Source organism: Emys orbicularis, chromosome 1 (genome assembly GCF_028017835.1).
Source record: "Emys orbicularis isolate rEmyOrb1 chromosome 1, rEmyOrb1.hap1, whole genome shotgun sequence".
In the NCBI taxonomy this organism is placed as follows: domain Eukaryota; kingdom Metazoa; phylum Chordata; order Testudines; family Emydidae; genus Emys; species Emys orbicularis.
In genome coordinates this window covers 288,459,406-288,478,260 of record NC_088683.1, presented here as the reverse complement: position 1 = coordinate 288,478,260, position 18,855 = coordinate 288,459,406, and the positions used below count along the sequence as shown (strand labels likewise).

The window sequence follows — 18,855 nt, the reverse complement described above, 5'->3', positions numbered from 1 at the left end:
CTATTGATGATGCTGGTAAAAATACTTACAGTGGGCAATCAATTTCTTAATGACCATGAATGTTTGCATGGAGATTTGTCTTTATAAAAGATAATGGGTAGCAGCTTGTGGTCTCCAGCCTTATTCACTTTCAGGTTAACTCATTATCTAAAAAATGCGTAGGAGTAGAACAGATAAGCTCTCAGTCTCCTGAATCCCAAATTCTCCATAATACAAACTGGCTTGACCTCAAATCACCACATCATTTGCCCATAACAATATGAACTTTACAAGCTTCCAGAGAATCCACTTTCCATGGTTCCTTCTGCTTTGCACACTCATCAATAGTGTTCTTCATGTTTGTGGATTATTTGAAATTCTCAACACAATGCTCCCTGTTACCTTTACAATAATGTTTCTGTTAGCTTCCAGGTGTTTGGTTTCATCATGCGTCCTCATAGCTAGAGTTCAGGAACCAGATATAGCATTCAGTTGAAATGTCTTTGCCATGTGTACCAACTGCTCACTTTGAAAACAGAGCAGGCCCATCTGCATTCCAACAGTTGCAAGATTGAGACACATATGTTCTTAGATTCTCTGCACAGTTCCAGAAAGCACTGAGTGGCATGTTCAGATTCAGTTAATCAGGAATCTCTCATACCTTTGATATCAAACTACTTATTAAGTAGAGTGCCACAGAAGTTGGTAGATGGTTAGACATTTTTAAATAGGCATATCATTACAACAAAAGGTTACAGGTTATTATTTTACTAAAACAGTTCTAGAATATCCTATTCCATCACACAGCAGGCTATTCTAGGATTAATAACTGACATATAACAGGCTGACAGAATGTGCCTGAAAATCCCACCCCGTTAGTCCCTGGTGATCCTGCTGAAAAGTGGTAAATGGATTCTCCTGATACACTGTTGCAGCTGGCTTCTGACCCCACCTGAGTGGCTTTCTAGAGAGAGGTCACAGAGTGTAGACTGGGCAGTCCTTAGAGGAACCCAGAAAACAACTAAACCTCAATAGAAGGCTTGGACTGTATTTTTTTTTTTTTTTTTTTTAATAGCTTCATCCTAAACAACCAACCAGGGCCGGCTCCAGGCACCAGATTGGCAAGCAGGTGCTTGGGGCGGCCACTCCGGAGAGGGGCGGTAGGTCCAGCTATTCGGCGGCAATTCAGCGGATGGTCCCTCACTCCCGCTCGGAGCGAAGGACCTTCCGCCGAATTGCCGCCGCAGATCGCGATCGCGGCTTTTTTTGCTTTTTTTTTTTTTGGCTGCTTGGGGCGGCCAAAACCCTGGAGCCGGCCCTGCAACCAACCCACCCCTCCACAAGAAGTGTAAGTTTTGATCCAGTACAATTTGCACGAACTGTCTTTGGAGTGAGGTGCAGAACCCCCTAATCAAAGTATGCCAAAGTAAATTTAGCTTCACTCCTGGAATAGGAAAATATGAAATCCATACTTTGGTTCCATAAAATTAGCCCACCACAGTGTGGTCATGAGGGTGGCAGTGACTATCTAGAACAAATTATGTACAGATTTAGCTCCCAATTACAGATGAAAGAGAAATATCTGCACAACTAAAAAGCATGGACTAACCATTCAATGCAATTTAGGAAGTCCTGGGTTTTGGTTTCATACAGACTGTAGAACTTTTCACATATTCAGTAACCTAACCCTATTCAAATGCATTCAATCTGATGCAAGCATACCTCAAAATTATCACTGATAGGGTGCAACATGTAGCAAATTCAATACCAAAAAGCATATTGGCAAAATGTGCTTATCCAATGTAAATGAATAAGTCCTGTGCTGAGCATATGCACACAAGGTGTAGTACTGTATTTCCATGATGAAGACAATTAACTGTTTCTGGGATTCAAATGAGTATTTTTAGTTTTTTGAAATGCTAAGCAAGCATGTTGGTACTTGATCAAATTATTCCCAAAATTTGTAGTTTTCAGCTGATGGCATACTGTGTATGTAAACAGAGTGCAAAAAGAATGTGCAGCACGATGTTGATAGTTTTCACAGCAGCAGGATTAACTACATACAATCAAGTACCAGAGGGGATTTTTACATCAAATCAGTTTTAAAAGGCTTCTTCAAATTTGTCTAAATAAATTGGACAAAATGCACAAATCCTATTAGGAAAACATTTGGGTGAAATTTCAAACTTTAACCAGGGTATTTAGGTTTAATTGCAGCAATTCCAAAATGGGATTTTTTGGGGCGCATCATGCATTGTCATAGTGCTTTGCTGGGGATGTGAGAAGTAATAATCCAGATCTACACAGCCTGTTTGAGGCTTACATTTTCAGAAAGTGCTGAGTACCCACCCTCCGGAAAAAAAAAATCAGGCCCCTTTAATCTGTCAAGATGGGCACTCAAACTGCAGCACCCAGAGTCACCAGTCACTTTTTGGGGGAGGGGGGGAAAACTTAGGCTGGAACATCAAGAAGCTATATGCTTTTCAGTGCTGAAAAGAACAAGAATGAAAGTAAAGAGTTTAAGACTAGGATTTATATATTGGTTTGATTTCAGATTTAGCATTAAACACATTTTTAATACAGATTAGACCAATTATTTTCACTACATGCAAATTTCTTAACAATAGGGTATTTTATACTACTGTATTAATCTGTCTCCAAAAGCACCCAAACAATCTGAATAGAGAGATGCATAAGATAAGTACAGTCAACCGTAGAATGTTGGGGATTTCAATGTCCCACTGTCATCCTCAATGAAGAATAAAAGTAAAAGGATGAGATGGTAAGTGATGTAGATGAAATGCAGAACTGGAGCTGAATGCATGCAGGCAAACATTTATTTTCAGTGAGCAATACCAGAAGCATACATTTACTCTTCTGGGCAGGAGTCCATATTTCTCAATACTCCTGAGTATAATGCAGAAATATTTCTAAGTAAAGAACAAGTTGGTTTGCCTTGCTCTGGCCTGTTTTTCTAGGTTATCTATAGAACTGCTCCTTATACTTCACAACACTTCATTTTCTGGAGTACCTTCCATCAAAAGGTATCAAAGGACTTTAACTCATTGTTTGTAAATCTCACAACAGCCCCGTAAAACGTGGGCATTATTTTTACCTCCCTCCTCTCACATTGTACAGATGGGGAAAATGAAGCACACAGAGACTAAGTGCCAGGATGTAAACCCAGTTCTCCTGAACCCCCATCCCATGTATTAACCACTATGGCTTGCTCTGTCTCTCAATCATTTTAAATAAGTTTCCTCAAAGTTGCTTCATATTGCACATATACTCGTTGCAAATGTTTGCAAACTCCATGTGTATGTTTTCATGAAGAATTCAAAAAAAAAGCATGATGTCCTGCTCCTAGTGAAACCATCAGTTGACTCTTTATTTTGGCAGGATTTACCCCAAAAAATGCTAGTTAACAGTAGCCACGCTCTTGCCTCTATTTATAGTAATGTTAGTTCACTTCATAGGGCTCAGTCCTGCAGTCCTTCTGCAGGGAAAGCTGAATGACTCTCATTGAAGTTTTGACTGCAAAAATCAGGCTGTATGTTTTTACAAAGCCAGAAATTTTAAACAAGTCTATCTTTTAAAGAAAAGAAACCCTTATTCATAAACCTAAGCCAGAAAGTAAGATCTTACAATAGCAAAATAATTATTTAGATGGAACTGATAGAGCAGTACTTTCTCCTGAAAAGAAAAAAATAAATACAGGATCCGATTATGAATTATTAGGTCCTACAATATAGGATAGACCAATAGGCCACTATCTAAGGCCATGTGTACACTTGGAGCACTTTACCAGTATACGAATATTGATATAATACACTGGATGCAGCTATGTCAGCACAGCTGCACTTTGTGCTGATATAGTAACACCCCTTCCCCCACGCATGAGTGAAACAAATTATGCTGGCAAAAAGTGCAGCTTTGCTGGTATAGTTGCATCTACGCTAGGGGCTTCTGCTGGCCCAGCTATGTCAGTCAGAAATCCAACCTGTTCACACTCCTCACCAACACAGCTATGTCAACAGAAGTCTGTAGTATAGTCGTGGCTCAAAGGAAGTTCACATGGAAACACAGTTCTGGCTGCTCACCTGTGAACTGATATCTTAACACTTTTAGATTACCACAGTGGTATTCAGTGCAACTTTGAGTTAATTTATGTAGCTGGGAATAGTAGTCCTCAGAATCCACACTCAATACTATCCCTCTAATCCTGATGCCAGTAATAATGAATATAAAATTTACCTCCCAGGCTGTGTCTACACTTACGGTGGCATTTAGAATCCAGGCACTACACATGCAGCTACACACCACAATGAAAAGCTCTGGCAGCAGGAAAAGCCTCTGGCAGTTCCCTGCTGCTGGAGCCTTTGCCTGCTGCCAGAGCCTTTCACTGTGGCAGGGAAAGGCTCCGACAGCAAGGAGGCAGTGGGAAGCTACACTGCTAAAAATAACAGTGTAGCATGGGAGCCACTACTTGGGTGTGTAGAGAGCCATGTAGAGTATACATCCTGTGGTTCAGGTGTGTAGTGCTCTCTACTTGCCTAAGCCATGTCTCACCATCTACACTGCTATTTATACCCATGTTAGCAAGGCATGCAGTATCCATAACCTTATATGCTGTGGTAAGTGTAGATATAGCCCTCGACTAAGGCCCTGATTCCACAAAATCATGTGCACAGGTTGACCCCAGTGCCTGCCTGGAGCCATGTGGACTTCAACCGGGCCCCAAATGGGCGTTGAGGTCTGCCTGCACAAATCAGCTTCCAGGACCAGGGCCCGTATCAGTATGTTACTCAAATGTCACATGTGAAAGTTTATGTAGCTAGAATTTCTCATATGCCTTTGTCTCTTCCTACTCTAGCAGCAGACTGACCAAAAAAAGAAAGGAAATGTCAGGCACATGTAACTATTGTTCCTTTCTAGCAAATACAGTTCTTCAGGTCTCATCTAATTTCTACTTTTGTTTAAAAGTCATACTGTAATTGAGGGTCACATACAGCTTATAAGTATAACTCTGAATCCAATGCAAGAAGTGAGCTCTAATCAAACATTATTCATTATATATGACATATCTTTAAACCTACCAATGTTTCATGATGTTACTACATGTTTAGTGTAGCTTTAAAGAAAATAACCCACAGAGTACTAACTATTCCCAGAGAGGTCCTGGGAGAATTTTTTTAAAAAATGTATATAACAGGAAACCTCAAATCAACGTCACTGAGTACATGAAGTGCAATTAACATCAGCATTAAAAAAATAGAAATATTTATTAAAATCCTGCTAGAAACAGTTATGAACTATTTTGAAAAGCATCACTAGTATACCCCAGAGAATAACAGTTCTATTTCTCATTAAATGTTTTTAGACACTTTACAGATCACTCTTTATACAATATGGCTTTAAAAATTTCTGATTCCATGTGTTATTGAGCACAGTGGTAATGAGGTTTGTTTCATTTTTTACTTAGCATGAAGTTGGTTGGTCAGATAGAAACAAATTGCATGGCTAGAAAATAAAACCCACTGTTAAATAAAGTAACCAAAAAAAGGAAGCCTTGAAGCCATACCCGGGGTGGAGAGCAGAATTCTTTTTTTAATATTCCAGTTTTACCTAAACTAGCAGCTTGTAGATTTTTTTTCATACTGTTCTATAACTCAGTGAGGTTTTTCTTTCACGACTGTTTAAAATTAATTTAGTGCTTATGAAAAGTGCCAAATAACCAGCCCTAAAGACTGAAGTCTTATTTATCTTCACCAGATACAGTATGGGCAGAACAACGAAGCCTTTACCAAGCTACCCTTCCAACGTTCCCTAATACAGACCAGGAGGGATCATTACCAAAGCTAGGTCTAAACTAGCTTTTTTTTTTTAAAATAAAGAAAGAGAAATCAAATCATGGACACTATGCCAAAGCAACCAAGGAATTAGCTGCAATGAAGACACTTTGGCATTAGGAAGTGGGCTAAAGCTACCAATTTATTTCATACAGCACCAACAAGCTGAAGTGTGGAATGACTTTTGGTTACTAGGCAAGATTTGAACATGGTACTTAAAGTTGAAAGGCCCTGCATCCACTGATTTTAATTCTTTCATTTGTCCTTTGTTGCATCAGTTAAAGTAGTGTACACCACTGTACTGTACTTAGCATTATGGGGCCCCTATCTTGGTTGGGGTCTCCAGGCACTACTGCAATATGCTTCTGCTGTATCTATTATTTGTATGGGACACTAAGGGAAGGAGTGTGGTATAAGAACCTAAATAGAAAAGAAAAATGACTCATTTCATTTTACCTTTTGTGTAGTATGAAGTTAATTCAGATAACTGAGACTACTCTTAAAAAACACTGCATTACTTATTCCCTGTGTAGATCAACCATCTTCACCAGTATTTGTGTTCTCTAAAGCTGTTTCAGAACAATACAGTAAATGACGACAGGTGAAGCCATATGTTGTACATAAGACAAATGAAAAGCCATCTTGCAGCAGGATAATAACGTTACCTTCCTTCCTTGTTTCTGAACTTGAATGAATATCAGAAGTGTCAAAACAGCAGCTTGACCAGGAGCAGTGCTATGAGATAACTGTCAAACCATGCAAAATAATTCAGTATGATCAAGTCTTCCTCGGCAGCCCAAAGCAGGCTGATCATAACAAATTGCATCTAATGAGCCACTCCTCACTTTGCAGAATTCACCACTTTACATAAAGATAAAATGGGGAGGGGGGGAACTACAGGAGAGGAAAATGGAAACAAGTACTGTATATGAAAAAGGGAAATAAGTATAAATAGCATGCACTAGAAGCTACTCTATCTGCTAGGGCCAACAGATGTGCAAGTAGGGTGATGGGATGAGGGAGCTGTAGAGGAAGTTAAGAAGTCATGCTCTGATTCTGCAGGGATGGTGGGTAATGAAATATACCCTCTTTCATACCCTTTAGTGACCACTGGTCAGTGGCATTTCAGACAGATTTTTACCATATTTAAATCCAGGCTGTTACCTATTCCAGTACAAGTTTTTTTAAACACTTTGCCCCATCTGCACAGACTGGCCAAACCTTGCTACAAAATATTCCTTTCAACTGAAGAGGTCTTCTAATGTGTAAAAAAAAAAGCCAGTGTAGACGGAGTCTCCTCCTCAGGAGGAGGCCAAATAATAGTGTACACAGAGCTAATGAACCTACACTATCTTTCTTCATATGGCTCTATTTTCTAGTAATTTATATTACCTTTAAACACCTTCCAGGAGCATTTGATCATTCTACCAAGTCTTACCTATGAAGTTATCCCTTTTTTCCTTTTTAAATATAAGAAGTCTTCTTTTCAGTGACCCTCCTTCCCTTCCGACTGACAATTAGATGCTAGTGGGGAATTGGAGAGGGGAAAATGACAACTGATGATGGCAGCAGAGGGGAGCTGGCTTTAAACATTTTCCTTTCTTGTGCAAGCTGTCAGTAGACATACCAGGTTAGATAGCAGTAGGAGCAGCTGGGATCTTATGTGAGGATTTTTAAATATTTTGTTTAACCACCTTTTTGGTATTTCCCCCATTTTTCTGTCAATGACAAAGGTGACGAAGGCCGCGATCTTTAGCCACAGGACTCTAAAACTGGACTCCTAAATCCATATGTAGGCATCTGTGTGATTTTCAAAAGTAATTAATTCAATACTTTTGAAAGTCAGGCAGGTACATAAATATGGATTCAGAAGCCTAACTTTATGTTCCAATATTGAAAATCTTAACCAAATCTTTTTTTTCAAACATAAAAATAGTTTGCCACCAGACTGTCACTTCACTCTGCAACTGAGGCTCTCTCTCTAGTTAAACACATGCTTTTTTATTTCTGACAGGCTGCAAGCAAAATGTTGTCTGGCAACAGAACAATTTTTCACTCTGCCATAAGCCTCCAGTGTTCATGTTTTGTAGTTAAGGTTCTCAACTTCTCTTCTTGCATCTTCCCCGAACTCAACACACCTGAAAAAAACCCTTCCAATTTTGTCAGTGAAAGCAAAGTTAGGGTGAGGGGCACCAGGGAGGCCACACCATTAGTATGACAGACCTCTTCTTTCCCCCAACCCCTGTCCCAAGCACACTCTGGGTGTGTTGACAATGCAGCTGGAAGGTGTAATTCCCAGCTCAGGCAGGCATACAAGCTCTAGCTCTACTTGAGTTAGTGTGCTAAAAAATAGCAGTGTGACCATGGCAGCCTGGGAGATGCAGCTCAGACTAGCCACCTGAGTATATGCCTATCATCTCAGATAGGGTGGTACTTAGGCACCTGTCCCAATCCACTGCCCATGCCACCACGGCCACACTGCTAATTTTTAGTGCTCTAGCTCAAGCAGAACTAGCATGTGTACATCTGCAAGAGCTGGGAATTACAACTCCCCGCTGCAGACAAAGCCTGCACATAAGTGGCTTATCACAGTCTACTCAACAGTTCAACTATACATCTTACTTCAGGAAGAGCCCTTCAAAGCCAAGAACAACCTGTTTGTCATGTGTACAAAATCTAAATCCAGCTTCCAAAACTCAACATTAATACTAACCTGTGCAACATTCAGTCTCACTTGATGTGAACTTACTTTCCAGGTATTTGCTTTGATGCAAGCCATAGGATGTTTTAAGGTGAGGATACAGAAATCAAAGTGACAACATACAAAAAAATTCTAAATTTAAGGGTCATTTTCCAATATAATTACAGCTTCATGTTTATTTGTTTTGATAAGAAATGTCAGGGTAAAGGCCTCCTGGGGTTAAGATAAAAGCAAAGGTTTTGTCCTGACATTTAGTTTCTCAGCATGGGCCATCTTACAGAATTGTTCTAGTGCAGTGCCTTTTTTTTTTTTTTTTTTAATTCTATCAGGGTATGTCTACACTACGAGAGTAGTTCGATTTCACTTAAATCGAATATGTGGAATCGATATTGCAAAGTCGAACGTGTGTGTCCACACTAAGGACAGTAATTCGACTTTGTGAGTCCACACTAACGGGGAAAGCGTCGACATTGGAAGCGGTGCACTGTGGGCAGCTATCCCACAGTTCCCGCAGTCCCCGCTGCCCATTGGAATTCTGGGTCGAGCCGCCAATGCCTTCTGGGTAAAAAAATGTCGAGGGTGCTTTTGGGTAACTGTCGTCATCCGTCCGTCACGATGGGATTCCCAAACTGCGGTGGGGCTATAGATGGAACTCACATCCCTATCCTGGGACTGGACCACCAGGCCAGCCAGTACATCAACCGAAAGGGCTACTTTTCAATGGTGCTGCAAGCACTGGTGGACCATAGGGGACGTTTTACCAACATCAACGTCGGATGGCCGGGCAAGGTTCATGACGCTCGCGTTTTCAGGAACTCTGGTCTGTTTAGACGGCTGCAGGAAGGTATTTACTTCCCGGACCACAAAATAACTGTTGGGGATATGGAGATGCCTACAGTGATCCTCGGGGACCCAGCCTACCCGCTAATGCCCTGGCTCATGAAGCCCTATACTGGCGCCCTGGACAGTGAAAAAGAACTCTTCAACTACCGGCTGAGCAAGTGCAGAATGGTGGTGGAGTGTGCTTTTGGCCGTCTCAAGGGGAGATGGAGAAGCTTACTGACTCGCTGTGATCTCAGCGAGACCAATATCCCCATTGTTATAGCAGCTTGCTGTGTGCTCCACAATCTCTGTGAGAGCAAGGGGGAGACCTTTATGGCGGGGTGGGAGGTTGAGGCAAATAGCCTGGCTTCTGATTACGCCCAGCCAGACAGCCGGGCGATTAGAAGAGCCCAGCGGGACGCGCTGTGCATCCAGGAGGCTTTGAAAGCTAGTTTCCTGAGTGAGCAGGGTAACCAGTGACTTTTCAGTTTGTGTACAGAGAAGCTGAACCTGCCCCCGTTTCTTTACCCAGTTAATGTTGACTATCCTCTCCAGTTACATACCCCCTTCACCCCCTTCCAAAAAAATAAAATCACTTCTATTTTGTTAATGAACACCGTTGTCTTTATTACTGTTTTCGCGGGAATGTTTTAAACCTGGGACGCAGACTGTGGTGGGGAGCGTGTGTAGTGTACTGATACAAATGACGCTTCTAAACTCCAGGAATGACAGGCTCCGCAGTGGTGGACTGGTTGTTGCAACTGAGCCTGCCACCCCTCCTGATCGGGACTGTGTGTATGTGGGGGCTATGTGACTTTGTGGCAGGGGGAGGACGGTTACAGATCCCCTGCTGCGTGGCTCTTTGATCCAGGATAAGGACCGCTGCATAAGATCTCTAACTGCCCTCCCCCGCCACAAAGTCACAGAGCAACCCCCCCCCCCACAGAACATGAAAACCAGCTCCCATACTGACCAGGGTAACTAGTGACTGCACTGTGTATGTGCCCTGCTGCTGGACCTGCCCCCGCCTCTGTAGCCTGCTAAAGGTGACTGTCCTGTCCAATTACCAACCCCCTTCCCCCCCTTCAAACAGACTCTCCTCCAAAAGAACATGATGGAAACAGTAATTAACAGAAACGTATTTTTTATTAGCAACTACACATGAAACTGGGGGGTGAAACTTGGACGGGGGCTTGTGTGAGGCGGGAAGGAAGGGACTTGTCAAATTTTGGGGAATGAGAGCCTTCTAGTACTAGAGCAGTCTGCAGGGGTGGAGTGAGAGTTTTCACGGACTCTGCCGCCCCTCCTTCTTTGGACTTTGGGTGAGGGGGGTATGGGACTTGGTGGCGAGGGATGGCGGTTACAGATAGACTGCAGCGGGGCTCTGTCCTCCTGCCTCCGTTCCTGCAGAACATCCACAAGGCGCCGGAGCGTGTCCGTTTGCTCCCTCATTAGTCCAAGCAGCGTTTGAGTCGCCTGCTGGTCTTCCTGCCGCCACCTCTCCTCCCGTTCCATGTGTGATCGGTGCATTTGGGACAAGTTCTCCCTCCACTGGGTCTGCTGTGCTGCCTGGGCACGGGAGCAGCCCATAAGTTCCGAGAACATGTCTTCCCGTGTCCTCTTCTTCCTCCGCCTAATCTGCGCTAGCCTCTGGGAGTGTGATGCCAGGCTGGGTTGGGAGACAGTCGCAGATGTGGCTGTGGGAATGGGAAAAAGGGAGTGAATTCCTCAGAAAGATAAATTTAGTTGTGAACAAAGAACATAGTCTTTCTCTGTGAACAAGACCATGCACAGCACCTATCACATGCGCACTCAGGACAAGGTCGAATTTTCGGCCCTCGCATTCAGTGTCTGGGGTCTTGCACTGCAGATCTGAGAAGCGGGGCAGGACACCGGAATTTGTGTAGCAGGCAGACATGGTAAGCCGTAGACTTGTGGCTGCTTAAAACTTTAATAGTAGCACTGGCCTCCTTTCACATTGAAAGCAATGACAGTCCCTGCTGCCAGCAATCCGGCAAGCATGAACTCTGCCCCTGTCCCACCCCCTCGCGGCTCTCCCAGGGAAAGATCCCTGTATGCCGCCCCTCTCCCGCCTCCACCGCGTGGCTGTAAACTGGCGGTTACAGTTCTGTAAAGGAACGGGCAAGCAGTCCCAATACTAACATTCCCCTACCTAATTCAAAGCAGGTCACCATGAGCGACATCACCCTCATGAGGATCTCAGACAGCGATAAAGAAAGAATGCTTCGCGAAAGCCTGCAAAGACCAGGGCCGTATGCCACCATGCTCTGCAGGGCAATGTTCCCGGAGTACTTGATCGTCTCCTGGCGCGGAAACGTTTCATACCACGGAGGACCCAATAAGGCCGCTCTCCCCAGGAACCTGATGCAAAGGCTTTCCAATTACCTACAGGAGAGCTTCGTGGAGATGTCCCAGGAGGATTTCTGCTCTATCCCCGGACATGTAGACCGCATTTTACTGTAGCTGCACTGGCAGGGACTAAACAGTAGAGCGGCTTGGGCAGAACAATCATTCAAAACCGGACATTGTTAGATTTTTTTTGAATAGTTGCACTGCCCAGGACTGAAACGTTAAGCGCCTAGGGCAAACTAATCATGAGAAACCCATTGTTATTGTTAATATTCCTGTTCTGTTCAAAATAAATGTTTAGATGTTTAAAACACTTACTGGTTGATCCTTCCCCTGATTCTGTGTCCGGGTTAACGGCTGGGGAGGGTTGGTAGGGGATCTCTGTAAGGGTGATGAAGAGATCCTGGCTGTCGGGGAAATCAGCGTTGTAAGCGCTGTCGACTGCCTCGTCCTCCTCATCTTCCCCGTCCGCTAACATGTCCGAGGAAGCGGCCGTCGACAATATCCCATCCTCCGAGTCCACGGTCAGTGGTGGGGTAGTGGTGGCGGCCGCACCTAGGATGGAATGCAGTGCCTCGTAGAAACGGGATGTCTGGGGCTGGGATCCGGAGCGTCCGTTTGCCTCTTTGGTCTTCTGGTAGCCTTGTCTCAGCTCCTTGATTTTCACGCGGCACTGCGTTGCATCCCGGCTGTATCCTCTCTCTGCCATGGCTTTAGAGATCTTCTCGTAGATCTTTGCATTCCGTCTTTTGGAGCGCAGCTCGGAAAGCACGGACTCATCGCCCCACACAGCGATCAGATCCAACACTTCCCGATCAGTCCATGCTGGGGCCCTCTTTCTATTCTGAGATTGCACGGCCATCTCTGCTGGAGAGCTCTGCATCGTTGCCAGTGCTGCTGAGCTCGCCACGATGTCCAAACAGGAAATGAGATTCAAACTGGCCAGACAGGAAAAGGAATTCAAATTTTCCCGGGGCTTTTCCTGTGTGGCTGGTCAGAGCATCCGAGCTCGGACTGCTGTCCAGAGCGTCAACAGAGTGTTGCACTGTGGGATAGCTCCCAGAGCTATTAGCGTCGATTTCCATCCACACCTAGCCTAATTCGACATGGCCATGTCGAATTTAGCGCTACTCCCCTCGTTGTGGAGGAGTACAGAATTCGAATTTAAGAGACCTCTATGTCGAACTAAATAGCTTCGTGGTGTGGACGAGTGCAGGGTTAATTCGATGTAACGGCGCTAAATTCGACATAAACGCCTAGTGTAGACCAGGCCTCAGACAACTAACATACATCTAAAGTGCTCTACCATTTTATCTACAGCCTGTACAGCGATTACAGAGCAAGGATCTGGGTCACAAGTTGGCTGCCTCAGGCTCCTGACTTTGCCAGCCTACCCACTATAGTTCTTATCTCACCCTTACTTTATAGGCAAAATGCTCCATTATTTCTGCTTTGCCTTAGGCCAGTCTACTCCCATTAACTCACAGCAGCAACAGAACAACAGAACACTGAAGCTACTGATCACGCTACACTATACAGAGGGCTGTACAATGGAAAATTTCCTTCTTCCCAGCTGATACGGTCCTTGGGTTATATTTGAAATGCTGGAGAGGTGCACACTTTGATCACTCTTCACAAGGATTTTTAAATGAAACCTAAAATGTATGGTAACATTTTTTAAAATGTCAGCTAAGTACTTGTCTAAGAAGGAACGCCATTGTGTGCAAGAGTCTTCACTAATAACTATCAATCATAACAATCAGATTGTTTACAAATCAATTGTATTTGGTACTATACAAGTTACTGGTCTTGTTCATGTTTCATGAAGAAAATGAGAGTTCTAATTCATCATGTGAAATAGCAAATCAGACCCTGAACCTTTTCCTAAGGAAGAAGTATGTGACTTAGGAAATTTAAGATGTTTGTCATATACCATTAAGATTTATATTCAGACTCCACATCTAAAACAAATATGCCTGCTTTGTATATTTCATTTTATGAGCTCAGGTGGGGCTTGAAAACTTTGCTGATCAATGTGAAGTTTTCCTAGATGATGAAAAGAGGGAAGTAGGGGTTAAACCATCAATTTCTGCAGATTCTAGATTCCATTCATTTTATTTTTTTGAAAGCTTCTAGTTTCAGTAGTTGCGAAGAAAACATTCTAAATATAAAGTGAGACAGTGCTGTCATCTTAAATACTCAGACTCCATGCCTCCTAAATTATTCCCAAGTGAAAGCTGTGTGAAACTAACAACTCTGCTATTCAGTAGCCAGCACTGAAATGAACAAGAATCCTAGTCTATTTCAGTCAGCTGTTGCTTTGGAAAGTTATGAGCAGTAGCAAGCACTGCAGCTCTTCTGAATGAGAAGAGAAGAGCAGCAGATTTTTTCCTTCCCAAGCCCATCAATCAGAAAGTTCTGGGACTCTTCCCCCTCCCATTTCCAGCAGCCCGAGAGCAAAATACTGAGACCCTGCACAGAGGCCAGGGACAGAAACCCTGTAAAAATCTCAGTATTCACTGTCATGCTGACAGCAGAGAACTTCTGGACTAGGCTTCTTGCTAGAGTACTATCCCCGAATCCAGGTAGAGCCCTCCCTCCACCCCCATATTTTTCAGATCTGCCTAAGACTAGTAGGTGTTTCAAATGACACCCAGTGACATTTTTCAAGATCTATCTTTAAATTTTCAGCAATGTAAATAACCTTGCCAGATCTCTGCTGCAGTATAGAACTGGCCTTTATGGAACAGGTGCTTATGGCAACATTTGTTACAAAAATAAAAGGAAGGAGAAAGAAAGAAATTGTACTAGTGGTACTGTACTTCTGAAATGGGATTCTGAGAGTTGGAAAAAAAACTTCACTGCCAGAACTGGGTGAAACTGGCAAAAAAACAAAACAAACAAAAAACCTTAACATGTGATTGTGCACCCTGAAATTTAATTTGTTTGTGTGGAATTTCTGGACCATTGGTGCAGGTGAAAAATCTAAAAAGGCTATGTATTCAAATATACACTCTTTTGAACATTTTACTGTGAGTGACAGCTGTTTGTTACAACATGGGGGTGTGTGCCTGCACCTCCGAGGGCAGGGCCAGCTCCAGCATTTCTGCCGCCCCAAGCAAAAAAAAAAAAAAAAAAAAAGCCGCGATTGGCGGCTGCAGTTCGGCGGCAGGTCCTTCGCTCCTAGAGGGAGTGAGGGACCTGCCGCCCCCGAATTGCCGCAGGTGCTGCCCCTCTCCCTTGGCTGCCCCAAGCACCTGCTTGTTAAGCTGGTGCTTGGAGCCGGCCCTGTCCGAGAGGCTGCATGGTCTAACTAGTGGACTGAGCAACAGGCTGGGAGCCACTAGCTTCAATGTTCTGTTCCCAGATCTGTCATTGTTTGGTCTTAACTACAATACTAAGCACTGCCCTCTTGAAAGTCAAAAATTACCATTTTACCTTTACAGTTCATAGAAAATTGGTTACTTGACTACACTAGTGGAAAGACTACACTACACTCTGACTCCCTTCCTCCACTCCAGAGTAACTTGACCTGTTGTTCCCACTAACAGTCAAACATTTACAGCAAAAGCAAAGAAGTCTTGAAACAGGAGCATAAAAAACTGTTTAAGGTAACATACACCATAAATACCACACAGCTCAACTACTCCAGAGAACTGTGGTTGTATATTCTACCATCTTCTGATAATATCCTTGCGGTTTCTCAATTGTAGAACTTGTAATTCTAGGAGGAACACTGTGTTTTTCCAGGTCAGCAACTCACACCTCATTCTGTTCGCTCAGAGCTACGGGTTAACTGCTTAAGACCTGCACACACTTGGCAAATAACATGTTAGCCCAATCTCTCCCACTGGCAACAGAACTGGGGAGGGAGACAGCTTTCTGCCTGATCTCTGTCACGGCAGACTGAAGTCATTAACGTGCTTGGAGTCCCACAAATCATAAGACTGGCCCTGCGTCTAGGCCAGTTAGTTTTATTCTTTGTCTTCAACGCCAATACTAAGTAACCTCCAACTCCAATGAGTTTTATTTTTCATTAAGTGATAACTTACAAAAAAAAATCTTACTTCTAGGATATATCTTAAGATGATACATAGTCAAAAGTGAATAGGTGTTTTATAGTAAAACTTTTGTTTCTGTTAATAACTTCCTCCCAAATTATCCATTCTAATTCCCTAAAGTAAGAGTGCTTTGCCTATATATATAAATATATATATATATATTTATTTAATTCTGTGTTTTCTTCTGTGGAGGGCAGTGGAGAATCTATAGAGAATGATCAATAAAAAGTAGCATCCAAAATGAGAATGAAAGAAATAAGATCCATGGATACAAGGAATAATACTGAATGGATATTTTACAACCCCCTTCTGTCCCCGTTATTTCCCTTCTGTCCCTGTAATAATAGGACCAGCATGGACCTATATAGGAGAGGCACTTAATGATTCTGATTTAGCATTCACTCAAGTCAAAGGGAATCTTTCTGTTGACTCTGATGTGTGCTGCATCAAGCCCTGTATATGAATTAGTATCATGTATACACCTACACTACTCCACTTTAATCTTGAGCACTGAATTTGCTGAAACCCAAGTTAGTATTCTAGAATCTTGGCAGTCAGTTGGTTTACACTCCTCTTTCTCTCACCCCCTTGCTCCCTTCACCTCAAAAAAATCTGTTCAGTAGATCTAGATGTGTTGATTAAATGACTTTGATAGACTCCAGTGCATATAACCAGTCATATTCCCTCCACCCCCATATATCTGTGTAAACCTCTGGGGGAGCTGCTCATGTTGCTCAAATAAAATACTATCACTGAAAGACTGCTTTCCTGCCATTACCATATTAACATAATTATTGGCCCTGCTTGTCAAGGTTGCTGTTCCCCACATGATCAGCATAGCCAGGAGAAAGGAGTCCTCTGTGCATTAGATGCAACAACCAAAGCCTCCTACAGACAGGGCGGGTGCAACCATTTAGGCAAACTAGGCGGCCGCCTAGGGCGCCTAGTGGTTGGGGGCGCCTAAAAGCCTGCTCAGGCGAGCAGGTGGAGTGGAAGTGAGCTGGGGCGGGCTCCCCAGGCGGGGTTAGCTTCTGCGGGGGGGGAAGTCTCCCCAGGCGGGGTTAGCTGCCGCAGAGGGGGGGGCTCCCCGGGCGGGGTTAGCTGCCGCAGGGGGGGGGGGGCTCCCCGGGCGGGGGGGAGGGTGGAGGGCTCCCCGGGTGGGGGGCTGGGTTAGCTGCTGCGGGGGGGTGGGGTTAGCTGGGTGAGAGGGGGGCGCAAGGTGGAAGTTTCGCCTAGGGCGCGAAACTTCCTTGCACCGGCCCTGCCTACAGAGCCTGCAAAAATACATACTTTTAGCTAGCTCTTTCAGCTGGCACCCGTTCAACAATGTTCCCTCCCAGATATAACTTCTTTTATAACACTCCTGAATGTGCCTGGCACAGCCAGGTGTCCTTACCATGACTTGAAAGTGAAATATGGCCCTGTTGTGGTTTATGGTGGTCTGTAAAGAGCAGACAGGGCACATAGTGCTGGCTATTCTGCTTGTTTCCAATGGCTATGCCACATTAAGGACAATTTAAAATACATTAAATATTTTTACTTCTCTTCAGAAGCAATCGCTGTGGTTACCACAATGATGTTATGTGATCATGAATGAGACCAGGTGGTCCAAGAGAAGGAAAAGGTGGAGATGGTACACTCTTTGCATGTCCTCATTATGAAAAGGTTGAGAAGCCCTGAACTAGCTCATGGGCATGCACTACATTATGGAATAAAGTAGATACAAAGCGTTCTCCCAACCACCCACAACATTATGAAGCCTACTGCTCACCTCTGTATTAATACCCCCCAGGGTGAGCTTGGTGTAAGAACCTGAACTATGATTCACACACACCAAAACGCAGAGTTAACCAGAAGCTTTTGTGAACAGTCTGATATTCTTTCCACTTTAGACACCGAAGCCTTTGAAAAGACCCTCTACCCACAGCCCCCTGGAAAACCTCCCTTTTCCCAGTCCCCTCTATTGATCCCAGGGACGCCACTCATAATACCACTCCCTAGATCTCAAAGGGCTTCGCAAAGAAGCCATCTCCATACCCTCCTTTTCTCTATTATCCTCTTCAACAGTCAAAGTGCCCATATACTAGTGGCCCCTGAAGGATCCCCATGTCTATAGTCTCTGAAGAGCAGCCTCTTTATTCCCCACCACCACTGGGAGGGGGAAAATCTATATATCACCTACGTTCCCACCACCCTATTGTCCCCCGAGAAGCCTCCTACTCTGGGCAGCCCCAGCACTTGCCTGGTTGGGGTCAGTGGCCCGGAACACGTGGCAGGCCACCTGCGACTCGGGGTTGTCGGGCTGCGCCTTGATCAGGTAGGCGAAGTAGGTGAGGTCGTGGCTGTTGTGGATGAAGCGGGAGATGTGCTGCGCCTTGTGCTCGAAGATGAAGACGGCCGGGTTGGCGCTGCCCGGGCTGCCGCTGGAGGTGGCGGGGACGCAACGGAGGTTCGGGGAGCCCAGGAGCAGCAGCACCTCCCGGGCGGGCACCGAGCTACCCAGGGGTCCGCCAGGGTCCTGCCTTTGGCTGCGCCTGCGGATCTCGGCCATCAGCCAGGGGAGCATGGGCAGCGTGGTCCGTCTGTCCAGGCAGGACCAACCCACATACCACAGCTTGAAGCGCTTCTCCCCCATCGCCCTCCCCCCGGGCTGAGGCTGCGGCTCCGGCTCCAAGGGGTGAGGGAGCGGCTCATCCTGGCCCTTCTTCGCCATGGTAAGTCCCCAGGCAGCAGCCGGGGAGTGCAACGTGCTGCGGAACAGCCTCCAGCCGCTGACCCAGGCAAAGGGAGAGCGGCCCCCAGGTGCAGTCAGAGGGGCCTAGGCAGGCACAGCTGATCCGGGAAGCGGGGACCCCCTAACCGTGCATCCTGCTCGGCTTCCCCCCGTTGCACTCGCAGGGCAGGACTCCGCGGGAGCTGCTACTGCCCCTCAGCCTTCCTGCGCCTGAGCTCGCGGCTGTCACACCCCCTCCGCCCCGCCTGGGCTGCTGCTGCTGCAAGGTCCCCGGCGAGACCCGCTCTGCAGGCAGCGACGCGAGCAAGCAAGCGCTGTTTCTCGCTGCTGTCCCGCCGC

At 44.9% G+C, this 18,855-nt stretch overlaps 1 protein-coding gene across 3 annotated transcripts in view; it reads right to left on the bottom strand.

The window, feature by feature from the left end:
* TBC1D4 (TBC1 domain family member 4) overlaps positions 1-18,495 on the bottom strand; it is a 156,643-nt gene extending 138,148 nt beyond the window's left edge. For all 3 annotated transcript variants that reach the window (XM_065404648.1, XM_065404639.1, XM_065404656.1), the window contains exon 1: positions 18,025-18,495. In XM_065404648.1, coding sequence (XP_065260720.1) covers positions 18,025-18,495 — 471 coding nt within the window. The remainder of the gene's footprint in view (positions 1-18,024) is intronic.
* Between the last annotated feature and the right edge of the window lie 360 nt (positions 18,496-18,855).